This window comes from Artibeus jamaicensis, unplaced genomic scaffold, assembly GCF_021234435.1.
Source record: "Artibeus jamaicensis isolate MK-2021 breed Jamaican fruit bat unplaced genomic scaffold, CSHL_Jam_final contig_456, whole genome shotgun sequence".
NCBI lineage: Eukaryota > Metazoa > Chordata > Mammalia > Chiroptera > Phyllostomidae > Artibeus > Artibeus jamaicensis.
The window spans coordinates 5,295,662-5,317,546 of NW_026521839.1; the positions used below are offsets into that span (position 1 = coordinate 5,295,662).

Genomic DNA, 21,885 nt, shown 5'->3' on the forward strand with positions numbered 1-21,885 from the left:
CAATCCACTGACCTACACAAGCCAGGGCCCAATAAATAACTTCTTTATAAAAGAAAAGGTTAAGCACAGTTACCATATGATTTAGCAACTCCATTTCTTTTTTTAAAAAAAGGTTTTATTTATTTATCTTTAGAGGGGGGAGGAGGGAGGGAAAGAGAAACATCAATGTATGGTTGTCTCTGCCAGGAACTGGCCTGCAACCCAGGCATGTGCCCTGACTGGGAATTGAACCGGGATCCTTTGGTCCGCAGGCCTGCGCTCAATCCACTGAGCTACGCCAGCCAGGGAAACAGCAATTCCACTTCTAGTTATGAAAACATATGCGCACACAAAAACTTATATACAATGCTTATCCCAACATTATTCATAATAGCTAAAGGGTGGAGTCAACCCAAATGTTCATCAGCAGACAAGTACAAAATGTCCATATCTATTTGTGTACAGTAAAGAAGTCAGCCAGTCATTATCCCCAGCTCCTGGGAGATGCCTCTAAAGCCTTGACATTTCTAGAGTAATAGGAGTTGCTTGTTAGTCATGGTGGTCCGTGATAGCTTATGAGTCTCTGCCTTTGGCTTCTTCCGATTTATATCTACAAATACATTTTTTTACTTTACTATAATAAAATAGTAAGTGTAGGGACATTCCTGAGTTCTGTGAGTTGTTCTGGTGAGTTATTGATCCTGAGGGAACAGCAAGAACCTCCGAATTTGCACCAGCTGATTAGAAGTGTGGGTGCCTGGGGAACCCTAAGCTCGCAGCTGGTGCCTGACTTGGCAGTCTAGTGGAGGGCTGTGCACGCAACCCGTGAAATTTGGCCCGACTCCAGATAATTGGTGTCAAAAGTCATTGAAGTTGGTGTCAGGAGGAGTAAAATTTCCTAGAACAGCTCTGACTCACTGAAATATATGGTTTGGGAAGAGAAAGGATAAAGGGTGGGGAAGAAGGAATCTTGGTTCTTGGGTGTCCACAGATAGTCCACAGTGTAGGGTGGCAGCCTGCACCCACACAGCTCGTTAATTGCCAACAGTGTGGAATGGAAGCCAGAAGGTCAGTGCAATTCTCTGTGTACACTTGGACTTACGGTAAAAGCCTGGGAGTGCCTCTCAGTGACCACTGCTGGGAATACGGACCAAAGACTTCCTGTTTGAGGGAATGTTGCTAGCTTGTTGTCCCATTCACTGAAAGTGCTCCTATGCCTAAAACAGAAAATTCTTGGGAACTGCAACCCCTCCCCCCCACCCCATGGCTAAGGCTGAGTGAACGACCTTCGGACCATAAGCCACTAAGGAGACAAAGCTTATCTCCCTGGCAGGAGCACTGCTTCTGCTCCTTTTTTCATAACTGGCCTCCAATGCTTGATCGGTTAGCCAATGACGGGTAAGATTCCCCAAGGGGGGAACCACCTAAGACAGACACGATCATGTGGAGGCCCCAGGGAAGGACTTGGGGGGGCTATAGAGAAAGGGGGTGATGGACCCTCGCCTCTCAGCTTTGGTGCAGCCTGACTCCCCTGAGTCCTTGAGAAATCTCTGAGAATTCCTTGGCTATCTTGCCTCCTCCACCTGACTTAAACCTGAAACAATGACAGAGGGTGGTGCAGCCCTGTGATGGGAATGGCGGGCTCCTCAGGTGATCGGGCTTGAGAAAGGATATGTAAAATCCTGTGAAGCCTGCTTTGCTAAGTGTGCTCTTAGTTAAATGATAAAGGTCCGAGCAGGAAATGAGCTTGTTTCCCAAAGTCTTGTAGCCTTTTAGCTAACAGACCTTGACTCAGAATAGGTGAACTACTCAGAATACCCTCAGAGTTCTAGGTATTTTATCTACTGTTTGATCTTTACTGCCTAACAATGATTAATAAGTTGTACCTGAACTCCTGTGCAAATTAAACCCAATAAAAGCCCATCTAGGCAAGGGTCGGGGCACTCTCCCGTTGAGAGGGTGGCCAGGCCATTCTGAGGCGCTCCCCCCTTGAGGGAGTAGCCGTGCCGCCCCTTTTCCTCCACAGGACTCGGTAGTCCATGCGAACTTGTCTCATGTCTCACCCATGATGCCTCGGGCACTGCAAGCCAGTGCATGCATCAGAAAATGATCTTTCTTTTTCTTTTCCTAAAAAGGTTTTTGTTGTCTTCGGTCAACAGTTGGTACTTCCCCTTATCTCTTGTTCCCAAGGATCCTGAGTGGGGCTGGTCCTGGAGAGGGCCTCCTGGTGAGGGCCCCTGTGAAGTACTTGGCTGGGGAGAAGGAACTAGTATAGAAGAAGGTGGGGTCTGGCTTTGCCTCAACCACTCAGAACTCCACTGATCTGTCTGGGCCTCAGTTTCCTTACTGGGCCCCTGGGAGGGTCCTGGGGAAATTTAGTCCCACAGAATGCCTAAAACACCTGGGGACTGTGACCTGGCCCTCTCCCGGGGACTTCATTCCAAGCACCTGCCTCCACCATTCCCACCCCATTCCTCCCAGCCAAAAGATTACTTTTGTTTTGTCAAAACTGCCCCAAACTTCTCTGGGTACAGAAACCACAAACTGGCCCCGGCTGGTATAGGTCAGTGGTTTGAGCAAGGGTCTGCAAACCCAGGGTTTGCTGGTTCTATTCCCAGTCGGGACACATGCCTAGGTTGCAGGCTAGGTCCCTGGTAGGGGCTACCCGAGAGACAACCACACATTGATGTTTTTCTCCCTCTCTTTCTCCTTTCCTTCCACTCTCTCTCAAAATAAAAAAAATATTGAAAAAAAAAAGAAACTACCAACTGGTCAGCAGAAAAAGGAGAAGAGGGGAAGAAGCAAGTGGAAGACATCTGGGCCAGTTCCCCTCCCTGCACAGGTTGCTTCTTCCTTCCACAGCTGGACCCAAAGTCTGCTGGGAAATTTACCTCCTGGATGTGCCTGGCAGGGCCCCTCACCCCACAAGCATCTGGATCTGGCCTTCACAGACTCTCAGCTGGAAGCACTTGAACACATAGAAAAACAAGATGAAGACACAGAAAACCCCGAAATCCCAGATTTGGTAATGATATGCAGAGACACCCCACAAAGGGGTCCTCAGTAACCTACCTCCTCTTGGTAGTAGGGGTACTCTGGGGCCTTCCTTGGGCTTGGACACCTGCGGACCCTGGAGCCCCATCAGTCAGTGGGCCTTGTGGACAGCACTTGAGGTCGTATACCTGCCGGCCCAAGGCAAAGACACAGTCACTCTGGTTGGTGCCCTGCCTATAGCCCATCTGCAGAGACATAGAGGAGCTGTCAGACTTATTGGTCCCCAGCTTGGTGTCATAGATGTGCCATCAGACCCCAGGAGCCGTCATACCCACCTGGGTGGCACACCTTTAGAGGCTGATGGCTGAGGGATCCAAGGCTGGCAGGATGTGGTTCTTTGGGTCATACAGATGTCTTCTCGTGCCATATGCCATCATGCCTGACTGGCTGGCACACTTGTTGATGCCCACCGGAGCCCGATGGCACTCTGGCCCACCTTAATGGTAATGTCATCAAAGTTCCACTCCTGCTTTTCCAAGTACTTGACTTGATGCTGCAGATTTCTGCCTCCTTCTGAGGGTCGTATTTGGACAGGAGCTGGTCTTAACCTTGGCTGAAAGACTGCACGAGGGCCCTTTGTTGAACTGTGTGGAGCTCTTGCCAGCAGTGACTGTGGGACAGATGGCCTGGTGGCTGGATGGCAAGGGACTTGTGGGTCTTGGCCGGAAAATAATCTTAAACGTGAAATACCATAATATCTTGGGTTATGTCAGAGAAGTTCTCCAATGGGTAGAGCAATACCCAGAAGAGTTCCATAATAAGTAATAAAATGGAAATTGTTTATGTATCATATTCCTCAGCAGGTATCCTTTTTGTCCTAGGAGCTGCCAGATTCTATTCCCACCTGCACAGTCTCCTGTAAGCTGCTCTCTATTGACCAGCAAAGAGCTGCTTGGTGTATGATGGCAGCTCCAAGGTGAACACACAGCATCTTGTCTGTAAGGCTGCCACTCTGACTGCAGAAAGTAAAAATCAGCTCAATAGACTGAAATGCAGGCTGCTGGCCCCTGTGTTTGGGTTTTTACTGACTCCTGAAAAACAGTGGTAGAAATCAGTAAGAAATGCCCTGCCCATATGGTCAGGAAGAAGGGCAATGGAAAACTTGCCTACTAAAGGGATGCCCAGCACTGGCCGTGTGGCTCAGTTGGTTGGAATGTTGTCCATACATCAAAACCCACAACAGTGGGTTCGACCCCTTGTCAAGGTTGCAGGCTCAGCCCTGGTAAGGATGCATAATGGAGGCAACTCATCAATGTTTCTCTCTCACATCCATGTTTCTCTGTCTGTCTCTCTCTCTTGCATCGAAAAACATATCCTCCTCCAGTGAGGATTAAAACGAACAGTAAAATGGGTGCCCATCATAAACCTATGGAAGCCACTATGGAACTTTGAAGGATTCATTAAAGTAGGGCGTGTCAATGACCAGCAGAAGAAGAGCCTTTTAGGACTGGAAGGTGGTTGAAAGTGGTGAGTGGATTCCCAGTATGCTCCCTTGTGCTCAGTGGGTCCACAAAATGAGCTGACACGGGGCTGCTGCAGCAATGCAGGGGTGGGCTGGATCTAGACATGTTCCTCTGGGACCTTCTGAGGCACAAAATGCCAACAAGAACTGTTCTGTCTGCCAACAAGAGAAACAGACACTCTGGGCTCTGGGCAGAGTTCCCCAGCAGGAAGGAGGGAAAGTGGGTTACCTGGAAAGTGGGTTATAGTGATCTAATGCCAGAAGCCCTGGGGGCTATAAGTGGGCCCTGACGGGAACTGGGATTTTCATACCTGGTTGTAGCTTCAAATGTTCAAGACATCAATAGATGATTGGAACAAAAAACACTGTGCCAATTTGAGCCACCAATCTTCCTTTCTTCAGACCAAGAGCCACACTTCATATAGCTCATAGTGTCCAACAGTGAACCGAGAGATACCACAGCAAATGGACATGTTATGTTGCATATCATCCTCAGAGTAATGGTTTAATAGGTCATTGGAATGAGCAATCGAAACCTCTGTTGTCTAAAATGCAGAGGAGGGGAGCAGAAAAAGTCGTGAAGGGCTTACTTACATGCTTTCCTGAGGGTATTTCACACTCAACATGAGGGACTAAGAGGGAGTCCTACTAGAGAGCTTTATCCACTGTCCTCAGGGGTCGGGGGAATGAGGAGTGAGGGAGGTTGCTGGTAGGGCTATAATATTCTTCCCCTTATCACCTCAACTATTTTTTCTTTCCTAGGACCAGAAACACATCTGCAGATACCAGAAGCAGGATGATCCCTAAGCAAAAAACTATAACCATGCCTTTAAACATTTATGTCAGATTTCCTAAGAGCATGATAAGGTAGATTGTGCTGTCAACCCATCCGGCGAAACTGGTGTTGACAGTGAATGCTGCTGTGTTGCGTAGTGGTCTAGAGAGCCCGTTAGTCCTGTATCTGTGTAACTCTATCCTTTATGAGGGGGAATGGATGGAGGGAGAGGCACTTACTTGACTAGTATTGTTGCCAGCAGGCCAGACCAGCACTGTGGTCAAACCTTACACCCCTTCCAGAAGTGGAGAATGTTGGGTGTGAATGGAGAAATACAGGAAGAGTAGCTGAGGGTAAAGGAATGAGTAAGAGGATTATGCAATGAGGAAAATCCAATATTGCACTAACATTTTGAAAGAGGCTCGGTACGAAAGACAACATTGTTCCTTAGCTCAGTTATGATGAATGTCTGAAAGTTTGAAGCCATATGTTGCGGAGACCACTCCTGCTTTCGGAACCTGACAAAATTGAATGGAAGACTGAAAACATGGCGGACTTTGCGGTGACAGACATTTTTTGTTGTAAAAATATAAGGATGGACTGGACTAATTACTCTCATTTTTTTACATTACATCTACACAGTAAGCTATACACTACCACACTAGCATTGTTGGTAAGGTTATAACACCTATGCTGACAGTCACATGCATGGGGAAATTGAGCTAAAAGCCACCTTCCTATGTCTACCTGATGCTGATTCCTCCAAATGTTAAAAATACCAATGCTGTCACTATCGCTCTATCTCTGTTGTACTGGCAGGACCCCTGGATAGCTCTAGGATGGGGGAGGCTGCTGGCCAGGAAAACCAGCCCTGTTTTTGGAGGAGTGGAGTTGAGCTCAGTCATGCAGCCCCTGATTTAATCAACTGTGCCTACGTAATAAGATCTCGCTTAAAAAAAATTCTGGACAATGAAGCTCAGGGAGCTCCCCAGTTGGCAGAGGCACTGGTGTACCAGGAGGGTGTCACCCCCACCCCCACCCACAGGGACAGGAGCTCCTGCGCTCAAAACCGTTGCAGACTTTGTCCTATATACCTTTCGATTGGATTGGTCATTTGTATCCTCTGTGATAAAAAAGGTAATCATAATTAGAATACTTTCCTGAGTTCTGTGAATCACTCTGGTGGATTATTGAAACTGAGGCCATCATGGGAACCCCCGAATCTGTAGCCAAGTCAGACAGCAAAGCAAATAGCCGAGAACCCCGCTTGTGGCTGGCAGCTCATGTAAGGACAGTTTTGTTGAGGACCTTGCACTTCAACTTGTGGGATCTGGCACTAACCCCAGGTAACGTCAGAACCGGATGGAAATGTAGGACATCTGGGTAGTGTCAGATACAGTAAGCACGATACTCTCCTTATTTCTGTAAAGCTCTTCTGGTGAATTATGGAACCTGTGGATTAGTGGGAACAACCAAAAGTGTGGAAAACTGGTCGGAGGGAGGAAAGACTGAGGGTCCCTGAGCTTGAGACCAGTGTCTGAAGGAGGGACAGTCTTATGAAGGACTGTGCTCTTAGCTGTGAAGTGTGGCCAGACTCTGGGTAGTTGGTGACAGAAGGCATTTCATCCCTACGTGGAACGTTATTCAGCCACAGAGAGGAAGGAAGCGCTGATGCATGCTATAACCTGGAGGGACCTTGAAAACCTCATGCCAACCACAAGAAGTCCATCACAGAAAGATCACATGCTTTGTGAATCCATTTATATAAAATATGCAGAATAGGCAAATTCATAGAGACATAAGCGAAAGTGACTAGGGGTGGACTCAGGGGGTGCAGTTAAGGAGGTGGTAGAAAAGGGAACCAAGTTTCTTCATAAAGTGGTGGAAATGTTCTAAAATGAACTGTGGTGATAATTACATATATCTGCAAACATGCCAAAAACCATTGGAATGTATATTTTAAATGGGTGAATGGTATAAGAATTACATTTCAGTAAAGCTGTTCTTTTTTAAAGGGGTGGTTACCTTTTTATAAATATATACCGAAACAGCTATGGATGAAATAAAAGGATATCTGGGATTCCCTTCAAAAGAATCCCTTGGGGGTAGGGAGGGAAACGAGGGGAATAAGACTGGCCGTAAGTTGACGACTGCCGACGCTGGAGGCTTGGAGGTTCATTATGTTATTCTCTACACAGTCAGATACGCTGACCATTTTTCCTAAGAGGAAAAAAAGAAGAATCCCATGCGGTGTTCTAATTCAGAAAAGAGGGAACTGTCACTTCCTTTGATAAGTTATTATTCAGAGGCCCCTCCCGGAGATCCTCATATCCGAGATGAATTATTGAGGGGAATCTGAGAGGCATGAAGCGGTGCAGTCCGGAGAGACGGTGAGCGCAGGGGTTGGTTGGGGCCAGGGCGGTGTGGCCCCTGCGGCCTTTACTGACGACCCACGGGCCATGCTCACTGTGGTGGTGGAAGTGGAGCGGGGCAGAGAATCAGGTAAGAAACCGCACGCACTCATTCACAGAGGTCGTGCAGCTTGGGAGAGCCTCGTGGGAGAGGGGAGGGCTGAGCCATCTCAGGATGGAAAACCAAGGCCAAGGTTGAAGGGGGGACTCCGCAGCCGTGGGAGCTGGGTCTCCCTCATTACAGTCGATCGAAAGTCTACCTTTCTTAGGCCCCCAGGAGACCTGTCACCCCACGCTCCTTGTGGAGGGGTCCAACGGCATCCGCCTCCTTCAGCCGGGGACTGTGGAGACGCAGGTGGGGATGGGACGAAGTGTGGGCGGGCAGGGGAAGATGGGAGCAGCACCGCTGACCCCAGCCCTGCCCACAGGAACAGTGCATCACCTTCGACAGAGTCCTGGACTCCGAGGCTGCTCAGGTAAGGGGGTCTGATAGGGCGATGAGAGGAGGACGGGAGCCCTCGGGCCCCTGGATCCTGGGGCGCTGAGTGCTTCCGGGGCCTCTGCCAGGCTGGAGCGGGGCACCTGGGGCAGGGGCTGTGTCTGTGTCTCCCGGCAGGAGGCAGAGCAGGAGCTGTTAGCACGAGTCCAGCCCACCCTGGGCTCCGTGGGCCGAGGATACAACGTGGCCCTGCTGCTTCGGGGTCGAGAAACGGAGGCACCTCGCCTCGTGCCTCAGGTGAGTCCCGGAGGAGCCACCAGGTACAGGTGTCATGAGGCTCAGGTGTTGTCGCCTCTAGGGGGCCTTCGAGAACCTTCCCTTCCCACCGTACCTGTACCCCTCCATGGGGCCCCTACAGAGCTTGGAGACCAATACAGTATGTTTGGCCAGGGTCAATTTATTCAGCAGTTGACAAGTCAAAGAAGGTAGGAGGCTTGGGGTTGATGGGATGAAGGTCAGGGAAGGGTAGCGTGCGAAGATCAAATAACCAGGGAGATATTATTTTCACCGTCCTTGATAATACTAATAATGAGAATAAATTTGAAAGTTTTCTTTAATAGGATTTCACCAAAATGCCCCCATATCAAAATAGCTTCCTCATACCTTGTCATGGGCTCCTGCACTAGCAAGCGGCAGGTCCCATTAAAAACGTCTGCCCACTTGTCTAGGTTCCTGTGAACTGTGAGGTCCGGGCTTACTTGTGTCCCGGGCACTGTTTTCCCAACACCAAGCACAGCACACAGCACAGGCGTCACCCTCAGGAAATGTCGAAAGACATTTCTGCATCAATCCCTTAGTCAATTATTTCTCAATCCCCATTGAACCCTTTCCCCCACCCTTTTTTTTTCCACCTTAGCTGCTGCAGATGCTGTTTGAGGAAGCTCTGCCTCCTGGGGGCTCTGATCTTGTGTTTAGCACTCTTAGCTTGGTGCAGGTGAGACCCTGGGGGACAGGGAGACCCAGGGAGCCAAGGCCACGGTGCTGCTCCAGAAAGAGCCTCAGACGGAGGGCGGCCGGAGGAGACTGAGTCTGGCTCCATCCGCTGCTCTCCATCGTGGGCTTGCCTTTCGGCGACCTCCTTTCTCTGGCCTGAAATGGCTGAATGTTGGCACCTTGCTTGGCCCACAGGGCTCCAGCGTGAGGATCGTGTGAGTTGAATGCTGGGAAAAGGCTCGGTGTGTAACAGGTGTTGTGTTTGTGTGATCTCAGCTCAGCCCCAGCGGAGGGACTCAGGACCTGCTGTCCCCAGTGGCAGAGCACTTTTCGGTGCTGGATGTGGCCCCTCTAGGCTTGTGAGTGCCCAGGACCCAGCAGAGTCAAGGATGCTTCTCCTAAGGCGGGGCCGACGTCCCAAACGAGGCCCTGGGTGTTTCTGCCCTGCTGCCACCCCACAGGAGGGAAGCTCTGTGCTAGGGCCTTGGGACTCCTCACCCTCTTTCTGCCACCCCACACCCCCATTCTTCCCACTCGTCTCACCCGTGCACTTACACCTCTTCAACTCCATCATCGATCATCATTCAGGGCGATCCCAGCATCTCACTGAGCAGAACTTCAGTTGTTCCATCTGTAAAATGGGAGCAATCCCGATTACCCTGTTTGCCTCCCTGGGTAGATGACAAGGCACGAAAACGTATGGTCGTAAAAATGAGAGGATTTTAGGGGATATACTGAGTTTGGAGCCTTGAGGATGTTGCTTAGAGGCTCTCGGGAGCTCCAAGGGCTCCCCAGGCAGGGGTTCCAGGGAACTCTGGTGCCTATGCGCTGAGCTCAGCCTCTCCTCCCCCCAGGGTGGTGGAAAACGCCACGGAAGTGGAGGTGTCTGATTCAAGAGCTGCCACAGAACTGTACTTGCAGGCCACAGTGGGTGAAGGCAGGTGAGGACAAGAGGGTACCTCCTGTCACCACCCACCTTGTAGGCATTTGGCCTGATCCTAGCTTCTCCTCCACAGGGCCTGCTCTCTGCTTACTGTCACTATGTCCCGCCCAGAGCCTGCCCCTCCTAAGGGTCCTGGGACTCAGAGTGTATGGCGAGGGGCCTTGAGGATCCTGCAGCTCCCGGAAGCTCCGTAAGTCTGACATCTTGGGGGATGGGGTGAGTTGGGGGGGTGACTGCAAGATGGATGTCAAGGGCCAGGGCCACATCTGAGTCTTCCTTTCCTCACCTCCAACAGGCAGGAGGACTCCCTTAGCATTTGTGAGGCAGGTCTACTAGCAATAAAGTTCTTTGGCTTTTGCTTATCTGGGAATATCTTAATTTCACCTACATTAAGAGAAAGATTTTATTTATTTGTTTATTTTTAGACAGAAGGGAAGGAAGAGAGAAAGAGAGGGAGAGAAGCATCAATGTGTGGTTGCCTCTTGTGTGCCCCCTACTGGGGACCTGACCTGCAACCCAGACATGTACTCTGACTGGGAATTGCCCTGGCAACCTTTTGGTTCACAGGCCCGAGCTCAATCCACTGAGTCACACCAGCCAGATCCTACATTTTTGAAGGGTGGTTTTGCCAGATATAGAATTCTTAGTTGACAGGTATTTTTTTTTATTCAGCACTTTATGTCTTCTTACTACCTTCCGGCCTCCATAGTTTTTGGTGAGAAATTTGCTTTTAATCTTACTGAGGATCCCTTGTACTTAACAAGTTGCTTTTCTCTTGCTGTTTTCAAGACCGTCTCTGACTTTGGCTTTGGACAGTTTGATTGTAAACCATCTTGGTGTGGGGATCTTGGAGTTTATCCTCTTCAGAATTTTTTGAGCTTTTGGATGTATAGATTCATCACGTCTTTCATTAAATTTGGGACAATTTTGAGCAGTAGTTCTTTAAATGTCCTTTCTGTCCCTTTCTGTTTCTCTTCTCCCTCAAGGCTCCCATCGTGCTTGTCTTTGTAGACCTGAGGGCACCCTACTGGTCCCTGAGTCTCATTTTCCTTCATTCTTTTTTTCTTTCTGTTCCTCAGACTGGGTCATTTTACTTGACCTACAGGTCAAGTAAAGGTGGTTGGGATTCTTTCTTGTACCTGCTCAAATCTGCCCTCCAGTGGATTTTTCATTTCAGTTACAGTGTTTTTCAGGTCTAGAATTTCTACTTAAAAAAAAATTCGCCCTGGCTGGCGTAGCTCAGTGAATTGAGCGCGGTTCTGTAAACCAGAGTATCGCGGTTCGATTCCCAGTCAGGGCACATGCCTGGGTTGTGGGCAAGTTCCCGGAAGGGGACGCATGAGAGGCAACCACACACTAATATTTCTCTCCCACTCTTTCTCCTTCCCTTCCCCTCTCTCGAAAAATAAATAAATAAAATATTTTAAAAAATTAAAAAAAAATTCTACCCAACTATTGATATTCTCTATTTATTGAGATATCATTTTATTGATTTTCTTTAGTTTCCTGAGCATATTTAAGATAGTTGAATTAGAATCTTTGTCTAGTCCTGACTTGTGTGGCTCGGTGGCTTGAGTGCTGGCCTATGAACCAAAGGGTCGTTGGTTTGATTCCCAGTCAGGGCACATGCCTGGGCTGTGGGCCAGGTTCCCAGTAGGGAGTGTGCAAGAGGCAACCACATACTGATGTTTCTTTCCCTTTCTCCCTCCCTTCCCCTCTCTCTAAAAATAAATAAATAAAAAATCTTAAAAAACACACACAAGAATCTTTGTCTAGTGAATTCAGTGTCTGTTCTTTTCCCTACAAATGAGCCATATTTTCTTGTTTATTTGCATGCCTCATCCTTGTTTTCTGGTTGGAAACTGGCCAATCTGAGTATTTTTTGTAAAGTCTGTATTTATTGTGTTGGTGTCTTAAGCCTCCCCCCTTCCCCGTGGCACTCCAACTTTTTGGATACGGTGATGCCGAAACTCTGAAAGCCAGACAGACCCACCCTCCTCTGCAGGGTTTGCGCTGCCACTTGCTTTTCCACGGAGCAGTCAGCAGTCTGTTTACTTAGTTACCTTTCTGAACAACTTCCGTGAGGACGGCATTCTTTGTGGTCGCTAAAGTGTCCATTCCACTCTTAGTGGTTAGTCAGTGACCTGACATAGCATTCCTTAAACTCGTGGGACACACACACACAAACCAAAACAAAACCACTTTATTATTTTTTAAAATATTTTATTTATTTATCTTTAGAGGGGAAGGGAAGGAGAGAGGGAGAGAAACATCAATGTATGGTTGCCTTTCATGCGTCCCCTGCTGGGAACTGGCCTGCAGGGAACTGGTCTGCAACCCAGGCATGTGCCCTGACTGGGAATCAAACCACAATTGTCTGGTTCGCAGGCCCGAGCTCAATCCACTGAGCTACACCAGCCAGGGCAACAAAACCACTTTAAAAAGGAAGAAAGAGAAAGAACGGGGAAGAAAGGGGAGGAGAGTCAAGGAGGAGAAAAATGGGAAGGAAGACAAGGAAAGAAAAATCCCCCAGATTTCTACAGATTTGGCTCTGTGTTGGGTCACCCCTTATGCTTAGCCAGGCCATTCACAGTTCTGTTTTAGTCTCCCTGCAGCTGAGCCTTCTCAGGGCTTTGCTGAGAGCATTCTGCCCTGGGCATGTGCTTGGCTTTCTAGGTTCCTTTTCAAAGTCCTTATTCCCCCCAAATCTCACTCCCCAACTTTTCCCTTGAATCCTTCCGTGTATCTATTGCTTACAGCAACTGTTATTTTTTAATTGCTTTTAGAGAGAGGGGAAGGCAAGGAGAGAGAGATGGCAAGAAACATCAGTATGAGAGAGAAGCTTTCCTCTTGTATATGCCCCGACTGGTCACCAAACCTGAAACCCAGGCATGTGTCCTGACCGGGAATTGAACCCATGACATTTTGATTTATGGGACCACGTGCCAACCAGCTGAGCCATGTTGACCAGGGCCCAATTGTTATATTTGCTTGTTCTTTTGTCTTGCAGTGTTTGGGGGGCAGAAAAGGTTTTGTTTTTAAAACAATGTTTTCAGTGTCTTGTGTCCTCTGGTGTAACTGCTCTGCCCTGAAAAAAGTGCCAAGAAAAATTAAGTGAAGGGGCGCCCCTTTGGTCAGTCCTTTAGGAAAACCCCGATCAGTCAAAACAAACACAATTCTCTGGGAACAAGAGCTGCTCCGCTCCCTCCAGCAACCGGTGCCCCCACTGGAAACGAGGACTGGTGCCTACCAGACACCTCAGTGCTGGGAGGAGACTGCGACTGGCGACGGTACAACGTCGCAGGGATTTCTCACACCGTCAAGCCACCTTTTCTCCTGGACACGCGTTTATGCAGTTCCTATAAACCTTTGACTACCTCCCAGAGTTCCAGCAAGGCTGATTCTGGCCATTTCTGTGAGGTGTTCCTGGGGAGAGACAGATCCTCAGAGTTCCCTACTCTGCCTCTTTTGTTGATGTCACTTTGCTTTGCCATTGTAAAATTGGGTTATTGTGGTTTTTTAAAAATTGAAGTGCAAGAGCTCTATATGTACTGGATACAAGGGCATAGTTAGTAGACAATTGAAATCTTTTATTATGAGACTATGTTATTTGTGTAATTAAATAACGATAAAATAAAAATCTACACAAGGTTGCCAATCTGTCTGAGAGTGCACAAAAGTGACAGGAAATAGTCGAACTTTCCATCAGAGCTTGATCTGGGACAGTTTCTTTCCCCGTCCACCAGTGGACGTGCTCTTCCTTCTTCCCTCTGGCAGAGACTGCCCCCTGCTGCAGGTGTTGGCTGGTAAGGCAGCTGATGAGCAGGCAGAGGGCTCTCTGCCCTGGATTGTCTCATGGCTCCTGGAAGGAAACAACTACAAGGGCATTCTTCTTCGCCTGGACCCTCAAGGTGACCTGGGGGTAGTACTTTCTGAATAGTACTGTTAATAAAAATTAAGGGAGTCATAGGCAGTATGCTTTGGAGTCCAGAGGAAGAAGCGATTCACTTTGAGTCCCCTTTTACCAGGCAGCTCCCTGAGCTTGCTCCAGGCTGCTCTCCTGGGGGCCGCGGGAAGAAGGATGCGGATAAAACAGGTGAAGCCCACCCTGTGGGACGCGGCAGAGGAGGCCCGAGCCCGCCGGGCTGGCCTGAAGAGCCTGCGTTCAGGCCTCCTTGGGGTCCCGCTGACAGATCGTGGACTCAGCCGGCTGGGCAGGGCACTGCGGGAATTGCAGGTGAGCCAGGTAAGCCCTGAGGGCGTGGGTCGGCAGTGGCCAGACCCCACCTTGGACTGTCTCTCCGTAGGTGGTGAAAGCCTGGAGCCGGCACCCAGAAGGCCGCTTGCCCAAAGGGGTCAGAGCTGAGGCTGCGGCGCAACCAGAATCACAGGTAGGTCTTTTTATCCAACCTCCTAGGAGCCCCACTGCGGTCTGCCTTCCTTCCTCTGTTTGCAGAGTGCAGCCTGGGGAATCAATAAATTACTCATTAATTTACTGATTCCCAAGCATTTATTGACTACTCACTATGTGCTGGGCACGGTGCCATGTAGGGCCTAGAAAATCCCTGTCCTCATGGAGTTTACAATCTGCTGGAGAGAAATGATTACAACATCACACCAGTGCTAATTTGAAGGGCTTACCAACACAAGGTTCTATGGGGCATCTAAGTTAGTCTTGGCAAGAAAGGGAAAGAAGACTTCAGGGGAAGTTGATTCCCGGTGGAGGTGGCCAGCAATGAATGAAGAACATTTAGGCAGAGAAAATAACAAGAAAGTCTCAGAAGTGAGTGCCTGATCTCTTTGGGGGACGGTAAGCAGCTTGACTGTTGGAGAATCGAGTTTGAGGAAGAGTCAGGAGAGAGGGCTTGGGAGGGAAGTAGAGACCAAGTCACACACGGTTGTGGGAACCTGTTGAGATGTTGGGACTTTTCCTTGACAGTCCAAAGGAAGCCACAGCAGTAATTCAAGCCAGGAGGACAACATAGCTCCCACTTTTCTTTTATTAAAGATTTTATTTATTTATTTATTTATTTATTTATTTATTTATTTATTTATAGAGGAGAAGGGAGGAAGAAAAAGAGGGAGAAAAACATCCATGTGTGGTTGCCTCTTGTGCACCCTCTACTGGGAACCTGACCCGCAACCCTGGCATGTGCCCTGACTGGGAATCGAACCGGCAACCTGGTGCTTTGCAGCCTGGCACTCAATCCACTGAGCCATACCAACCAGGGCTGCTCCCAGTTTCCTTTTTAAAAAAAATCCTCACTTGAGGATATGTTTATTGAATTTAGAGAGAGAGGAAGGAAGGGAGGAAGGGAGAGAGGGAGGGAAAGAGAGAGAAAGAAAGAGACAGAGAAACCGATGTGAGAGAGAAATATTGATTTGTTACCTCCCATATACACGCTGACCTGGGATCAAACCCACAGCCTAGGTATGTGCCCTGACTGGGGATCAAACCCACAATCTTTTGGTGCACAGGACAACACTACATCCAACTGAGCCACCTGGCCAGGTCTTTGCCCACTTTTCATGTGAGCAAACTGAGGCTCAGAGAAGGGAACTGAGTATCCCAGGATCACAGCGATAATCAAAGTCCGCAGAGGTGCAAACGCCCAAGTCCTTAGACTCCAAGTGGTGCCCTTCCGTTCTCTCAGGGCGCATGCCCACCCCTGTGCCATTTTCCATGGTTCGCCACAGGATGGCTGAAAGGCTGCCCCTGCTTAGCTTCTCCTGGTTTTTCCCTTTTCACAACACTTACAACTTGTTTTTACAGCGCTAGGCCTTGGAAATTAGGCCTGTAAGCTCCCATTTACTGAGCAGTGTAGTGTTTTGGGTGCCGTATCCCATTCCATACTCTATAACTTTAATCAGCTCCATGTTATAGATGAGGAAAAATGAAGACTCAAAGGACTAGCCACCTGCCAGAGGTCATACAGCTAGGAAAAGGAGGCGCTGGGGCCTGATCTGTTTGATTTCAAAGCCCTGGGCTTAGCTCACACTGTCCTGGGGGGAAGCATGTGGACTTCCCCCTCCTAATATCTTCTCGGCAGGCAATAAATTCGGAAGCAAGTCCAGGCCTCCAGGGAGAACCCCCAGGTGGGTCAGGGAGAACCCTCAGGTGGGTGGAGCTGGGGGTCTTCGCCATTGATGTGCTTAATTGCATTTTCCACCAGTGGCAGGAAGAGCAGCATCTCTAGGACCTGGGCTCCACCAAAAACATACTCTCGGGGACTCTGAGGAGCAGGTACCCCCATGTACCCAGAGCAGCGGGAGGCTGTGGGGGGAGTGAAGAGTTGCAGAGTTAATATGTCTCTGGTTTACTCTGGCCCACAATGGGGAGAGATAAGGAACTTCTGGCAAATAAAGGACCTAAAGGTCTACTGGATCGCTAAGGGAGGGACCTGGAAGGCCGGGTACTCCCACGGGGCTGGGTTGGGAGTGTGCTATCCCTAGGGCCACTCCCTGGCATCTATTGGCCAATACTTTTCCTGCCTCCCCATGGCCTCCGGGTCTCTGTCCAGACTACAGGCTCTGTCAGGCCAGTTAGTTCTGGGTGGTACTTTCGGCAGTAGCCCTGGTAATGGGATTCTGTTGGAAATGTTGGCCCCATGTCTCAGTGCCGTGTGCATGCACAGGCTCCTGGCTGAGCCCCGGCTGATGACACCTATGCCCAGCAGGTCCCAGATGTGGCCCTGCAGTTCCTCCTGGCCAAGGCCCGGAGGCAGAGAGTGCGAGAACAGCACCGACTTGGGATCCAAGAGGAACTCAAGCATTTGCATCAGGAGGAGGCAGGTGACCAGGTCAAAGGCCTAGTGGCAGAAGAGGTAAGGAGGGTCATTTAGGGGGTTTTAGCTCCTTCTGGTGGGGCCAGGCACTGTGCTGGGGTACTGAGATCCAGTGTCAATCACAGCAGACTGGGCCCTCTCTCCTGGCCCTTACAGCTCTGTAGGGGGTATCTGAGGCAATTCTTGGAGCTAAGTGCTGTGATGGGGGGAGCTAGGGGCTTGTGGGAACAAAGAGGTGCACCTAGCCCAGGCTGGAGTGAATCAGAGAAGATGGCATTGAAGCTGAGAAGTAAAAGATAAATGAACCAGCCAGAGAGACCAACTGGACTCTGAGCCCCAGAGAGGCAGTCTGTGCTCACCACGCAGAGGCACTCAGTACACAGAACTTGTCTGAACCGATTGAAGGATAAAACTTATGTGATGGGGTTTGGAGGGTGGGGTGGAGAAACACACCTAAGCGAGGACAGTACTGTATGGACAAAGGTCCAGAGGTGAGCACTGGCTGGGTCGTGCAAACTGTCCATCTGGCTGGAGCCTGGCAGGTGTGTGGCCCGAGGCAGAGCTGAAGAGGTCAGTGTAGGAGACCATTCTGCATGGTGTGGGCCCAGCCCCCAGTGGCAAACATTTACTGCAAAGTAACTTCCTAAAATCCATGCTAAACCTTCCTAGGACCAGTGTAACCTGTCCAACCACTTTTGCCTTTTCATTTGCTAATATCCATCCTCTGTGATGTGGTCAGGGGCATTGGCTCCTTTGTTGTCTGTAAAAGGTAACCACCTAAGGCAACCTATGCATAGTAAATGAGGACCACCACGTAATGTGCTGAGAAAACCAATAAAGGCCGGTCATGGCAAGGGCTTTGGCTTTTGCTCCCCTTGAGAGAAAAGCCATGCTGTCCCTTTTCCTCCACCAGATTCGGTAGTCTGTGTGAATGTCTCATTTCATCCATAATGACGTGGACACTGTGGGCCGGTGTCCACCTCAGATTAGCATGTGCCCTGCCTCTGGAGTTGGGCTTTACCCCGAGGACAATGGTGAGCCATTGAAAGGCATGCCATCCCAGTTCTGCCCCTCACTGGCCATGGGAATTTGGGCGTGTTAGGTCACTCCTCTGATCCAATTTCCAAATCTGCAAAATGGCAGCTACCTCATAGGGTTGACATTGGATAAAATGAGATCATACACATGAAGCATATAGAACAGAGTGGGCCCACAGGCGGCACTCAGGAAAGCTGTCCCTTGGTATCCACGGAGGGTTGGTTCTAGGACTCCCATGGATACCCAAATTCACAGATGCTCAAGTCCCTATATAAAATGGCACAGTATTCACATGTAACCTTCCCACATCCTCCTGCATTGAAAGTACAAAACGTACTTTCAATCTGTGGTCGGTTGAATCCGTGAGCGGGCTGTGGATACGAAAGGCCGACTGTGTTATCTCTTAAGACCTCCACGACTAGCCAGAGATGGCACCGCGAGCAGGCAGCGCTGAGACTCCAGCTGGAGGCTCTTCGGGTAGAGCGCGACACTGCGGAGCAGGACCTCATAGCCCTCTATGACCTGCACGTGCAGGCCACTCGAGCTCAGACTTGCCATCTGTTACAGGTCAGTAGGGACAGGCTTTGAGTGGGTGACAAAACTAGCTAGCTGACAGTTAGTTAGCTTTCTGAATCTGGGCGCAGGTGTTCCGAGCCTGGCGGGGGCTGTGTGAGGAACGGACCAAGACCACAGAGCATCAGCACCGCCACCTGCTGGCTGACATTCTGCAAGACACCATCCACCTGGCAGCACAGAACCAGGAGCTCCAAGCCCAGAACCGGCAGCTGCGGCAGGTTGCAGACTAGGCTGGATCCGTGGCCTGGGGAGAACTCTGATGATCACGAATCCTTCAGAGGCAGTTTCCTCTCTCCTTCCTCTTTTTAAAAAAATTGTATTTATTGATTTTAGAGAGAGAGAAAAAAGACATTGATTTATTGTCCCACTTATTTATGCATTCATTGGTTCTTTTTCAAAAAATATTTCACTTACTTTTTAGAGAGAGGTGAAAGGAAGGAGAAAGGGAGAGAAAAATCAATGTGTGGTTGCCTCTCAAGTGGCCCCACTGGGGACCTGGCCCGCAATCCAGGTATGTGACCTGGCTGGGAATCAAACCAGCGACCCTTTGGTTCACAGCCCACGCTCAGTCCACTGAGCTACACCAGCCAGGGCTCATTAGTGGATTCTTGAATGTGCCGTCAGGGGACGAAACCCACAACCTTGGCATATCAAGATGACGCTCTAAACAACTGAGCTACCTGGCCAGGGCCTTCTCTTCTTTATTCTTAAGGGTCCTATAAGGAGGAGGAAGTTGAGACACAATAACCAAGTGAACCTTCATTGTTAACTAATACCACTAGCCAGTGTCATGCCATTGCCTGCTAAGCACCTAATATCCATTATTTCATTTAACCTTTTCTGCTCCCCCAAATAGTTGTAGGTACCACTGACTCCCATTTCAGAGCCAAGGCAGCTAAAGATAGGAGAGGTTAAGTATCTGCCTAAGGACAGTTAGCTAAGTGGCAGAGGCAGAATTCAAATTCAAGTCTAGCTGGCTATAGCTCCATACAGCACTTGGTAGTGGTTCACAAGTGTGCACTAGTCACCTAGGGAGCTGCTTTAAAAAAGAGATTCTGAAACCCCACTCCCTAAGATAATGCTTCAATAGGACTAGGATGTTTTTAAAGGCAAGTTTACCGGGCATTCTACCACAGCAGCAGGGCTTAGCATTCCTCTGGCAATGAGATCAGATGACAGGCAGGAAGAGACCTAGAGGAAATGAGAATCAACCACGCTGAACCCCGGAGTTCTCTGGCCTCAGTCTATCTAGCTTGTCCTATTGGGCCTAGTGCCTTCTATTCCCAAGACCCAAATTCCCCAGCACCCAAGTTTCATGCTTCAGCAAAACTTCAAAAGCTCTGTGACAGAGAACAGTCCTTTCTTCTAGTCTGAGTTACCCCAGGGCTAAGATACTAAGGGAGTCAGGGGAATACAATAGTTTGAGAGGAGCTATGTAACACAGAAGACACGGGACACAGGTCATGGCCAACTGGAGGAACTGCCTACACTCCAGAAAGCTTTAAGACTTTATTGCTTATGCAGTTAGACACAATTGAGCTATATTATACAAGTTTCCCTGTGCCTGGTCCCAGGTCACTCTGTGCAGAGTTTCCGTGGCTGCTGGGAGCTGGGACATTGCTAGGTACGAGCAGGACCTAGAGTGGGGAGGATGGCAACTCCTAGGAGCTCTAGACGGGGCAGTGGGCTTCAAGAGGGTCTTTGGATGAGTAGAGAGGTCAAGAGTATAGACTTACGCCAGGGCCCAGGGACATCTGAAACGAATTAAGTCCCAGCCCCTCTGCGGCTTCCAGAACGAAGGCTGGAGGTGGAAAGCAGCACTGAGGGAGCAGGAGGCACAGTCTCCAGATGCTGCTAGAGCCAGGGGAGCTCACCAGAATGGCCGAGGCAATGGGCATGGAATCTGTGGCAATTGGGCTTTTCTACAACAGTTGGGGGCAAGTATCCTTTATGGGGGAATCATGCACCACAGCTGGGCAGCCAGCACCAGGCCCTGGGGACATGGGTCTGCTGGGGTGGCCACAGTAGGCAAGAAAAACCAACTGTCACCCATGGCCCACTTTAAACAACTGCATTCACGCAGGACGAGGCAGGGAACCTTCTCCATCAGGAATGGGGTTATTTCTCAGGCCTAGGTATTGATGCTCCCTTAATTCCTTAGGAAGAACTGGGGGAAGAGTGGGTGTTTGAGAGTTTCCAGTTTCCTTAACCAAAGCCACGATCCAAGTCTCACAGGGGTACACCTTCACCTCCCCAGCTTTTCTCACAAGGCACTTGTTACAGGGCTGCTGAGGGAAAGGGGGCTAGGAGGTGGCTCTAATGGTGACCAATCTCCAGGGTCAGAAGTCAGAGTGGAGATGGTCGGGGCTAGTGGCTGCCGTAGTACAGGCGCACTGCCAGGCCAATGAGCAGCGTGGCCAGGAAGAAGGTGGCTGTGAGCTGCAGCCGCAGCAGGGCAGCTGAGAGCATGGCGTTGACCACCAGCGAGCAGGACACCACAAAGAGGCGTGTGATGCTGCTGCCATGCTTCATGACAGCTGACATGAGCAGTCCATTTAGTGCCTGGCTCAGCACCACGAGCGCTGCCCAACCTGAGAAGCCCTCCAGGAGGCCTGGGCCAGGGCCGCCACCTGCATGCAGACCTAGGTTCAGGAGCACACCAAAAGTGTAGAGGAAGAGGTTCTGAAGTGCCAGGGGCAGCCGCTGTCGCTTCAACAGCAGCTCTGTGTACACAGACGACAAGCCTGAGATGAGGCAGTACAGGATGAGGAGCAGCAGTCCTAGTGGAGTGATATGCAGAGGCATGGGACCAGCCGCAGCTGCTGGAGGGGACTCAGGAAGGGTGTTCCCAGGGTCTTGGAGGCCCCCCGCTGCATAGCAGGCCCCCGCTGCCATCAGCAGCAGCAGTGCTAGGCCCTGGCGTGCAGAGAGGCGGTGCTGGAGGCAGAGGCAGTAGAACAGGGCTGTGCTTCCAATCTTGAGATTGCTCAGCACCTGGTAGGTGCTAGGGTCCATGTACCGCTGAAGATAGATCACCAGGTTATTGTTAGCGCCGTAGAGCAAGGCTGATAGTGCAAAGGGGGCAGCCTGGCGCCAGGGTGGGGCCCCCTGGGGCCACGTTTGCCAGCCCACCAGGAGGGAGAAGGCGCACAACAGCAGCTTGGTCAGCTCTGTCAGCAGCACAGCTGAGGAGGGTCGGAAGGGCACTCGGCCATCCACATGGCACAGTGCCAACAATGGGGCATGGGCACCATACATGGCAGTGGACAGGAGTAGCATCAGGGTCCAGCGGGCCTGCCTGGGTCGGCCCAGGCCTGCTGCACCCCCATCTTCTACACTCATGCTCACACCAGACCCTGGGTGAAACTAGCAAGGGGCAGTGAGGATTGTGATGTTTGGAGAGAATCAAAATATGCAGCCGGCTGCCAGG

At 50.0% G+C, this 21,885-nt stretch overlaps 2 protein-coding genes and 1 pseudogene across 2 annotated transcripts; 1 reads left to right on the plus strand and 2 right to left on the minus strand.

Moving 5' to 3' along the window:
• Window positions 1-3,039: 3,039 nt before the first annotated feature.
• LOC119051109 (calponin-2-like) lies at window positions 3,040-5,121 on the minus strand (annotated as a pseudogene).
• Window positions 5,122-8,178: 3,057 nt separating this feature from the next.
• Window positions 8,179-18,685, plus strand: LOC119051108 (uncharacterized). The gene is made up of 13 exons (XM_053666472.1): window positions 8,179-8,219; window positions 8,273-8,417; window positions 9,037-9,114; window positions 9,390-9,472; window positions 9,968-10,054; window positions 13,834-13,967; window positions 14,085-14,293; window positions 14,364-14,447; window positions 16,071-16,152; window positions 16,230-16,300; window positions 16,734-16,880; window positions 18,288-18,446; window positions 18,524-18,685. Exons 1-13 carry the CDS (start codon window positions 8,179-8,181, stop codon window positions 18,683-18,685), a joined length of 1,482 nt encoding a protein of 493 aa, XP_053522447.1.
• Window positions 18,686-19,916: 1,231 nt separating this feature from the next.
• Window positions 19,917-21,797, minus strand: LOC119051004 (probable UDP-sugar transporter protein SLC35A4). The gene has a single exon (XM_037147539.2). The coding sequence runs from the start codon at window positions 21,795-21,797 to the stop codon at window positions 20,823-20,825; it is 975 nt and encodes a 324-aa protein (XP_037003434.2). The 3' UTR covers window positions 19,917-20,822.
• Window positions 21,798-21,885: the final 88 nt, after the last annotated feature.